At 43.4% G+C, this 10,918-nt stretch overlaps 1 protein-coding gene across 1 annotated transcript; it reads left to right on the top strand.

The window, feature by feature from the left end:
* On the top strand, positions 1 to 10,636 carry LOC119165337 (uncharacterized). The gene is made up of 9 exons (XM_075870445.1): positions 1 to 96; positions 567 to 676; positions 2,447 to 2,596; positions 3,290 to 3,411; positions 5,137 to 5,305; positions 5,794 to 5,916; positions 7,044 to 7,403; positions 8,748 to 8,843; positions 10,209 to 10,636. The coding sequence occupies exons 1-9, from the start codon at positions 89 to 91 to the stop codon at positions 10,517 to 10,519; spliced, it is 1,449 nt and encodes a 482-aa protein (XP_075726560.1). The 5' UTR covers positions 1 to 88; the 3' UTR covers positions 10,520 to 10,636.
* Positions 10,637 to 10,918: the final 282 nt, after the last annotated feature.

Genomic DNA, 10,918 nt, shown 5'->3' with positions numbered 1-10,918 from the left:
GCAAGGCCGCGGAAAGAACGGTTACCTGTCTGTCTACGGCTGTACAACACTTCGCTGATCTCGTGTTCCTTAGCTTATCGACGCATTCATGTTACGGTGAGTATATAACTTTTTTTATTTATTATCGTGAGACGCTTTCAACACTAGGCATTAATTGATGTAGGCATTTAACTTACATTTCTCGGAAATCGCAAGTTAGTGGCCAATTTTGTGTGTGTCATAAATGCTATTGACCAAAAATGGATAGGTTAGGTTTTCCCTTTTAATAATGCCTAACGTTGAGAAAGCTTATTTATGGCTGCATTTTCTAGGTGCTTCTCGCTCATGCAAACTTTCAAATTTTCATAAAGTGTTATTTTATTTCGATCATTTTGTTCAGCACAGCTCATACGACTAGTCAACCATCGCTGTCTAGTTGATACCTCCTAGAGGTTCCCCAACCAAATGGGGTGGCTGAGACCCAGTTTGGCTATCATGCAATCAGTATTCACCTAAATTTTTCTTCACGAAACAGAAAAAGCAGGACCTCAGTTGTGACGTTTATTAAATATTGTTCAATATTTCAGAAAGCTTTATGCATCACTGGTTTGTCTTCATTTGTTGAATATGCGGAGCTGCGCATACGTCCAGAAGTATAAAGATGGTACAAATATCACATCGCACCGTTCCGCAAGATGTAAGTTCATTCGTTTTTTTTTTATTCTTTATGTAACTGAAAACATTTCATCTTACGGAAACAGTTCATATTTCAAGTGGTTCAGTTGTTGCGAACGTAAGAAGAAGAGGTTTTAGGAATGCTTTTCACTTTAAATCATGATGTGTCTATAAAGCCAGCGCCACACTCTTAATCGTTCGAACAATTAACTAATCCTGCAGTTACACACTTACGTTACCAACTTATGAACAACTTCTGCCCGGTGAACAGTGCTGCAACGCTCGTATCTTCAAGGGATATCTTGCACACGGTCGTCGAGTGTTCACGGTCTAGTCGGTTATCAAGTGTTTGTAAGGCTTGATAACGGCGTGAGATAGTGCGTGTTCAAACGAATCCACCTCCGTGTCATCATCATTGTTAGAGTCCACCAAGGGTGGCCGGCCAGGATGCTAAGTTTCGGTGTATCAATTTATTGCGTCCTATATATGTCATTAGCGGTGACCATCATGCAGGGCGTTGTTTCTGCAACGGAGTTGTATGGTAGCATGCAGCTATAGACCCCGTCAACGTAGGACGCCGAAGCGCGATGGCGGGCATTTTGAGCGTTTCATAGCGCATATCAGACTTTTGTGCGAAAATGAAGTCTCTCCAGCACATTCCAATCAATAACTATAGAGAGATTTGACCCTTGACTGGGGCGTGTACGCTGACACGTCTTGGCTATACGAGGAAATCACCTTGTTGAAAATCTGGCAGCAGGTGCGACTCCTCACGTACGCTGAAAACACTCAGGTGCAATGTTTTGTCAAAAAGTGGCAAAAAAAAGAAGAGATAGAGAGACGCCGTGTTGGTATAGTGTTTATAGGACTCTACTGCTGACTCGAATAGAGGGATCGCATCACGGCGACGACAGCCACATTTAGATGAAAGCGGAATGCTAGAAGCCCCTGTTAGCACGTAGAAAAAAGCGCAAAGAGCAGAAAACGGGGTATTTGGCCCAGTCTAACTCCGACATCCCTTGAATATCACTAGATGAATCAGTGCTTTCAGTCGGCGTCATCTTGCTATAGCTGTTGTGATCGCACCACGTGCTTCTTCGAAGTGCCAGGCATGACCAGAAGATAAGCACCAACGGTGCGATAATGCCAGCAGGATCAAGCTAGCACTATCGTACTGCCAGCTGAAAGCACAGATTCACCTATGTCGAAGTTAGTCTTGGTCGGAAGCAGTGTTTTGCGCTGTTTGTGTTTCTTTTCATGGAATATTACCTAGATTGAATCGCGCATTAGCGAAATGTTCTGAGACCTCCACTACAGTGTTCTACATAATCATATCGCTGTTTTGAGAAGTTAAATCTTAACATATAATACAAAAATGTTAAGAAAAATCGGTGACTCTTAAGCTTCGCCTTTAAGACGTGAGCACGACAGCGATATTCACACGCGCACACACACACACACACACACACACACACACACACACACACACACGCGCGCGCACGCACGCGCACGCACGCACACACACACACACACGGACAATCACGCACTCACGCACACGCACACGCACGCACACACACACACACACACACACACACACACACACACAATTTTTTTGAATGCTCGTTTCTCAGTGCAGATCCAAACTGTGCCACAATGAAAGCGTGTATACGTGCTAACGCCATTTTGCTCTTGTATTTATTCACGTGTCCCTAGAATTGTCACTCACAGCCTGCACAGGCGCTTTAGAACTATAACAGCACTTCATGCTTATGACCCTGGCTACCACTCTCAGGGGGTTTCTTCAACTGGGTCGAGTTCGCCAACGAGCCTTGCGTGTCAAGAAACGGTTTCAACGGCGTTTGTCTGACCAGCTCGGAATGCAACTTACACGGCGGTGTCGCCAACGGACGCTGTGCCCAAGGCTACGGCGTTTGCTGCCAAGGTAATGATTTATTGTGAATGATCGCATGCAGATTTGTCTCCTCTTGCAAAGCAGCACAACAGAAGAGTTGTGTTCATTGATATTGCCAGTTTTGCTCTAGAACTAATTGTTGAAAAGATAAGGAAGCCGTATGGCAATCAAAGATAAGAAATTGCAGGAGCCATTAATTGGCGCTCTAAAGTGTAGTGTAGTTGAAGTGACTAAAGTGTAAATAATTTACAGTAGACAGTTTCCTCACTGTAATTTATTTCAACGACCTAACTTGATATGAATTTCCTTGGCGTGAAATAAAATTTACGTCCATTTTCCTCAATAATACATTACATTTAAAACAAACCTGTGTTTCTTATGATTTACCTGGCCTAATTACTTGTCCTTTGGCTACACTTCACCACGTCTGACAAAGAAACAAGTCCCACGTAAAAAAGAACCCTCAAGTTTTGCCTCACTTTCGGCGTATGCATAAGCAAAATTCTTTGGTCACACTGACTCACTTTTCAGCGATAGTTGTACATGCTCCAGACTGTTGCAATGCTCTTTTTTTTTCCTTTGCCGCTCACAATTATTCTCGGGCTATGTGGTGTTGTCAGCGTTAAGTCATTGTCACCGTGCCCCACAGACTTGTGTTGTGAGGACTAGAATCCAAATACTCGAACTTCAATAGTACCACGTTTTTCTTCTCGCCTCATACAGTGTCCCGAACTTGCGGTGAGATCATAACGCGAAACAACAGTTACTTCGTAGACCCAGCATCCATGGGTGGTTCACTGACTCCGAGTCCGAACGGTGTGCTCTGCTCTGTCACGGTCTACAAAGTAAGTAGGACGCGCTGCTCCATTCACGAAGAATGAAAACTACGCCTGAATTATCGATGTGTTTGTTTAAGCGGGTAGCGCGCTCTAGTGCTCTGAGCGTCATGCAGGGCTTGTAGTGCCGAAAACATGTTTCTAAGACTTTCATATCTACTGAAGGAGACGTATAGATCGCTTGCCGTAAGGCTCACCATACATCTGAAATCACAATTACTACCTTACGTACTCCGACTGGTCAATTTGATTTCTCGTCGACTCTTTTAAAACTAAATCTACAAAAGGTATTCACTTTTGGCCGATCTCTACTGACAGAAACAGTTTATGCGTGTAAAAAAGTTAAGTCATTGTTACTTCAAATATAATGAATAATTTTGTTTGTGGCCGGCGTTAAAGATCCTCGGTGGGTAACTTATCGGTCGTAAAATTATTACTGACTCTGCGTGGCCCTTCGATTATTGATTATAAGCTATTTAAAAAAAACGTACATTGACAGTGATTGAAGAGTGCACAACAGCCACTAGGAATGTACAAAGCTCCACAGGCACGTTACACGATAAACGCGCTAGACATGTTTTGTTACCGTTACGCACGTATACATACACGTTATGTGATGTTCAGTCGATGACATCATCAATTATGGAGCTGTTGAATCATCAAGGTTAAATAATTAGGTGTCACACTTACAAGCAACCTCAGTTGGGAAACACACATTGATAACATTCGTCGGGGTCCACTTAAAAATTTGGTATTTTTGAAAAGAAAGTTGAGCAATACTTCTCCTGCTGTGAATATAAACGCTTATAAGGCACTAGTATGACCTAAGTTGGAATATGCAGATGTCATTTGGAGCCCTTACCAACAATACTTAATAAGTAAAATTGAAAGAGTACAAAATTTAGCTTTGCGCTTCATTTATTCTGTTGATTCGCGTCACTCGAGTGTAACCACTTTACGTAATAGGGCAAACCTTGAAACACTCGAGCAGCATAGGGTCACATCTAGATAAAAAATTCCTCTATCAGCTTTTCTATGGTCACTTCAATATGACGCGGAAACACTACATCCAAGTGCCTTTCAAACGATAAGCGAGAATTCATCACGGTAAGACTATTAGGCAACCGATTAGCCACTATAGTTTGCATTAGTTTTCTTTGTTTCTTTGAGAAATTTCTTATTGGAATATGTTACTTGAAGAGACGGTCAATTCTGTGTCATTAGAGATGTTTTCTAAGCGTATTTGTAATATAAGCTTTGGTTAAAGTGTCGTTTCAAAATCGGAAGACATTACCATTGTGTTCTTTTACCGTATGCATACCGTACCATATGCTTACACTCGATTGTTTAAGCATATTTACGCCTTCCCTTATGTGTGTTGTACGTTTTAAAATTACCTCAAGCAACACTGATGTATTGTCAAGTTGTATGCCCAAATTTCTGTCACTGTTTTTCATTGTTTTTACTCTTGCATAGGCCCGAGAAGGGCCTGCAGTATCTGTAAATAAATATAAAAAAATTGTTGGTGGGAGAGCGACTATTCGCGCTGAACTTGGAAAACCAATCATCGACTCTTGACCAGGCCTGCAGAGCCGCAATGACTTGTGGGTCATGGTCAGGAGTCTTGACCGAAGTAACTAAACATCCTTATATTACTAATGCTGTATACTTCTCAAAATTTTACCATCGTAAACCTAACGCTCCCTGTCGAACTGGTTATTATATTCTCCACAGGTGGACCCAACAGTGTGTCAGCTGAGACTGAACATGGAGCGCTTAGACATAATTGGTCCCGACGTATCCCACTTGTCTGGTGTGTGCAGCCACGATGCATTCCACGTCAGCGGTCAGGATGAAAACAGCGTGGTACCCTTAATATGTGGACTAAACAACGGACAACACGGTAATTTATTCACTTTTGCTAGATTATTCCGGTAAAAAAACTGCGCCAATTTCTATCATGTATAAATATGATGCTGAAACTGTCAGAACAATCAAACCGTAAGTTATTTAGCTTTTGTTTTCGTAACACGTTGGCCTACAAAAGTAGGAAAAATAGCTTTGGGCGTGCGTGTGCGCGCGCGCGCGCGTTTGTGTGCGTGTGTGTGTGTGTGTGTGTGTGCGTGTGCGTGTGTGTGCGTGCGTGTGTGTGCGTGTGGGGGTGTATGTTTGTGTGTGTGCGTGTGTGTGTGCGTGTGCGTGCGTGTGTGTGTGTGTGTGTGTGTGTGTGTGTGTGTGTGTGTGTGTGTGTGTGTGTGTGTGTGTGTGTGTGTGAATAAAGAGAAAGGAAATCCCTAAGGCATACAAGATATCGAAAAACAGTGATGTGCTGTACTTGTGTCTGAGTGTACTATCTTATCTAATTTGACTGGCTTTGCATCTTCATTGCAGTTTACGTCAGCGTGAGCCAATCAAGTGGTCCGGTAAGACTGTCAATTTTCCTCGCTCCCAACGGTACGCAACGGAACTGGAAGATTAGAGTAATCCAGCTGCCGTGCATCAGCCAGAGATTAGGTGAGCAGAACAATTGTAGTTTTTCTTTGGCTGGCTTTCCATCTTAGACTGCATGAAACTCATCGCGCCTGCTTCACTGCATCATCCACAAAGCGTCTCATGACACGAAACACTCGGCAAAATTTTCTCGGCAATAAATTGTTTTCGCGTCAGTATCTTCGATAATTTGGTAATGAGAATAGACGTAACAAGTGTCTTTTGTGGTTGCAGTAGCCACAGCAACTACAGAGGCAGTATAGGTAAGGTAGGGAGTTTAATTGCACTTTCTCCAGTCTCTCGCACTTAACTACTGTAAAGGTCATCGTATGTTGTATGTTGAGAAGAATTTAGTCCAGCGTATTCGCAAACGTGATGCAGCGCATTTCAAGCTGGGCGCCTTACCATATAACGCCCGCAATTGCAACAAAGGAGGTGGTACACCTTTCCGAGCTGAAAAAATGCAGTGCCAGGCTGCTATGGTATACGCATGTTTAACATGTGGATTACATTTTCGCCTAAATCAAGTTGGAGAGTCTGAAGTTGTTCATGAACGCGGGAAATGAAGTAGAAAGGTTTATTTGTTGTCTCTGAAGATATGCGGTAGGTTTATAATCTGGCATGCTAAACGCGATCGCAGTGTATAACATCGCGTCGCACAATATTCGAGAGAAAGCCTAGAGTGCCTCATCAAGCGTGAAAAGAGACGATCGGCGTCGGCGGCGTCCAAGTGAGCAAAGATAGTCATCCCGTGATGACGGCATCACATGCCCAAATTTTCGACGTGGTCGTCACGTCGCGGTGACTTCATATACATTTACCTCACATGGTGACGTCATCACATAGCAACGTCGTCAGCTCAAACGTGTACTGATCTCGACGATACTACAACACACGATCGAACGTAGCGCAATGTGCGCTAAACTTTCAGCGCCTTTGATTTCGGAGGCAGCGTAGACCAGGCTTGGTGATGAGAGCTTTCACTCGTCATCAATGCAATCGACTGCGACAGAGAAAAAGGCAGAAAAAAAATGAAGGTGATTGTTGCCTTCTGGTCGTCTAAGGAGAATGCGTCGAATTCTCGAGTGACCATTTGTTCATAGCCCCAACGCTTTTAACATAGAATACACTGCATTTTCTTTTTGTCACAGCCCCTTCCGGTTGTCTGCAGTACCACGAAGATCCTACTGGTGTCATATCGACCTTCAACTACGGAAGTGACAGCCCTTCAACCGGAAGTGGAAGCGGACGCCTAGAGAGGGGCTACCCCAACTTCAGCCGATACTCTATTTGCTTTCGGCTGGCTGCTGGCGCGTGCGCACTGCGCCTAGCCAAAGATGGCCCGTTCGGTGTGTACGCCGATCCCGCTCCCGGAAATGCTCTGGACCCAGGAAGGTCGGTGACCAATCGCTGCGAAGACTTTCGCTTCGGGTCACCACTGCAGGCAGACTTCCTGATGCTGGGCGTCCAGCCCTTCTGTGGAGATGACTTTCCGGACTCTTTGGAAATGGGTAAATTTCATGGCCCATGATATGCGACTGCTTTCTACATTACCGAAACAGTAACGCTAAAGAAAACCTTAAACTAATGGCCACCAGGTGGCACAACGGTACGATGCAATCTAACCAGAAGGTCACGGGTACGATTGTGGCCGCAGTGGTCAGATTTTGAAGGAAGATAAATGATAATGTGCCATGTTCAATGTCACTGCACCTTAATGTATAAGAGTCTGGTAAAAATTACAAAATCACAAGGCTACGGCATGCCTCCAATCATTTCGTGGCTTTGGCACATAGAACTCTTGCTGAATTAAAAAAAGTTATCTCAAGGCGATAAGATGTTTCTAAACCAGAAATTCGGCTGAAGCCAACCTTTCAAACAGTGGACTTGTCTTCGCCTTGACAAAGACATGTTCTTCTCGAAGCATTGGCTTCATCAACATTTGATGTTTGGTTATGTATGACCACTTCAAGCGTTGACTTCTGCTCGAACTTGTAAATAAACATCATGACGCACATGCTTTGTTATAGAATAATGGCAAGAATAATCTCTTTTCGCGAGGGCCTCCTTTCGTGAAATGGCTTACTCCCGAATGGTTTGGCACTGAGAAAACTGATATATACTTAGTCCCTTTTAAATAAGGAGATGTTAAACGAAATCAACAGAGCTAATCATTTATTCTAATATTCGACGGTTACACCGGCATACGGGAGCAAATTTATCTGGTTATGACGTATTTGAACGAGTTTCCAAATTTTTACCACATTAAAATGATCCGAATAGAAGCAGAAGTGTGTAAGGATGTTACTTCACATTTTCAAGATAAACTGGACGCTTAAAATTATGATAAATCATCAAATGCGGATAAACCCAATGTTTCGAGAAAGACTTGTATTTGTATTCCCCTATACTTCAACCTCCTATTTATAACGAAAGAAGTGATGATAAGAGAATGCTAGCCTTCTTAGCGCAATTTCAAAAAATAAATACGCGTACTTACTTTGCATACTCAGATAAGCCCTAAACCTAAGAGGATAATATGATACGCTATTCAGTCTGTAAGTTCTCTAATAAAAGAACGTCGATGTCCCTGCCGTTGTTTCTGGAGACTGTAAGGTTGAGGTTGAGGTTGAGGATGTTGTAGGTACCCGGCGGATCTAGCCTTGCATAATTTATGGGAGCAGGAACGCTGCCTTTCTAACATGTCCAGCAGAGGCGAACAAAAATAGGGCTGCTTTTTCACAATAATTGATTTATTCGCAGAAGGATTCTTCATGCTTTTGCAAAACAATTAGGACATTTCATGAAGTTCTGCACTTTGCTTTTTTATTTTCTTTCCTTATTTTTTTTTACAGTGGACACGGGAGCAATGGTCATAACTTTTGTGGCAAACGGCACCCATCGACCAGAGCACGCTGGCTTCAGACTTCGTTACCAAATGGTGCCATGCGGTAAGGTTTATTCGTTTCTCAGGTACTAATACAAAACATGTTAAGACCACGCTACAACAAATTCAGAAAAAAAGGTGCTGCGGAAATTGACCTGAGCAGGTCATCTTTGTCGGTGCGAAGAGCAAAACGGTGACTTGACGACACACTCACAGTATACACTTGCTGTCTTGTGCGAAGGGCATTCCTTTGAAAATCGTAGGTGATGTGGAAAACGAGTGTAGTTGAAAGCAAGACATTTCGAGAGGCGCGCTATTGCACACAAAGAGACTTGCACCAGTATAGTACTCATTGGAGCTCTATGCACCAGTACTGTAAGCGAAGAATTGGAAGCCATCAGGGCGTTGGCAATATTCGTTTTAGGGGCGAAGCTCCTTAGGGCGTGGGCTGTGCGTCCCCTGTAGCCTGTATGTAGCCACCTTTAGTTTAGTTCTTGCAGTGTTCACTAGATGGCGGTACCGTCCCCTGTATGTAGCCACCTCTAGTTTAGTTCTTGCAGTGTTCACTAGATGGCGGTACCGTCTCCTGTATGTAGCCACCTCTCGTTTAGTTTTGGTAGTGTTTACTAGATGGTGGTACTTGTAGCTGATGATGAAAAGATGCAAGATGTTATAAACTAGAAAGCGGTACTTGTAGTTGATGAAAGACGCGAGATCTTATAAAATAGGAATGATGTCACATATGGCGCGTGTCATTGGTTGAAGGCAATCGTTCGATTTAGTGCGGCGACGTACGCTAGGGGGAGCGATGTAATAAAATCGAGTGGGCAAAATGTACAGAGGATTCATGGTTTACCAGGTTTACCTTCGGAGCTTCGCCCACTCATCATCATTCACTTCGTGGATATGGCGGAATTTTTTATGTTTATTCATTGTACATACTAGTTGTCCTGAAGGCACTAGCTCGGGTGGGGAAGCAGGCCGTGCTGGCCAAAGAAATGATGCGTACTGAAGACTGTGACATAGACAGGAATCTTAGTAATCACGTGAAATGTTTGACATATTTTCGCAGATATTTTGTTAAGAAAGTGGCTTTAAAAGAGCTCAGCTAAAAAAACTCAGTCAGGCAGGCAAATTATCTACAACGCATTCTGTGTGACTTGAAAGGAACATCAGCTGAAAGATATGTTCGAGTGCATCACTACTGCGTGACACTTTTTCAGCAAATATGTCAAACAACGTCAGTAATTTTATGAAGCATAGCCTACGGGGAAGCATGTAATAATTAATATTAGCGCTTCCAAGCTTACAGTCACGGAAAATTATTCCCACTATGTACTAAAAAAGGTGACAAAGAGCGCATTGTAAAATCCATCGTGATGTATGAATCACTCAATCTAATGCTGTGTTCGTTTTGAACTGATCTCAGTTCGTCGACGCCATAATCTCGACATCGACTCAGCGATAAAACTGCCCCTTCCGGAGCTATTCCTCCAAGCCCCGACTACGAGCGCGCCACAAGCTTCTGCCGCCAGCGCTGGTCCCACAAGTGCATCCGGCAGCGATTTTCAGCAGGAATTCCCTTTCATTCCGGAGACGGAAGTCTACACCGAATCCGGCTACTTCCCCGAGCCTGATGGTCACTTTCCTGGTGGCCAAATCGTTCTTTACCACAAGGGAGCGTACAAGGACCTCGCGATGAAGATTGTCAGAAATCTCGTTTCCGTCGGCCGGAAGTGACAGCAGTAGGTTCCGGAAGTGTTACCGCAGAGAATTGCTGCTCCTCATAGCTCATTCTTTTCCTTTGTAGATAATCTTGCTGTCTAGTAGTTTATGAAATGTCATTATCTGACAATAAACGCGTGCTTCGTAGTTACAAAATAAAGGTAGCATCGAATGAATATTTGCCGTTTCCGATGTGTCAACGGTCATTGACTAACTTGTACGGAGTTTGCTTAGCACAGAACGCTCACCTATGCTTGTGATACCAGTACTCTTTCTTGTTTTATTGCGCTGATAATTTGCAATTCTCTTTGAAAATGGTCTCTGCTCTGTCTGCCTTAGTGGTCGAATGACTGTGCAATCTAAACTTTAACTATAAGCTCGCTGTATGGCGGCAGCTATAGCGTACATCTTTCG

This window comes from Rhipicephalus microplus, chromosome 8 (assembly GCF_043290135.1).
Source record: "Rhipicephalus microplus isolate Deutch F79 chromosome 8, USDA_Rmic, whole genome shotgun sequence".
In the NCBI taxonomy this organism is placed as follows: domain Eukaryota; kingdom Metazoa; phylum Arthropoda; class Arachnida; order Ixodida; family Ixodidae; genus Rhipicephalus; species Rhipicephalus microplus.
This window is presented reverse-complemented; position numbering and strand designations above follow the sequence as displayed.

Bases quoted from the DNA above. Each gene is read 5' to 3' on its own strand.
- LOC119165337 (XM_075870445.1), top strand. The intron at 677-2,446 runs GTAAGTTCATTC...TACCACTCTCAG, and splicing joins ATCGCACCGTTCCGCAAGAT to GGGGTTTCTTCAACTGGGTC. The intron at 2,597-3,289 runs GTAATGATTTAT...CGCCTCATACAG, and splicing joins CTACGGCGTTTGCTGCCAAG to TGTCCCGAACTTGCGGTGAG.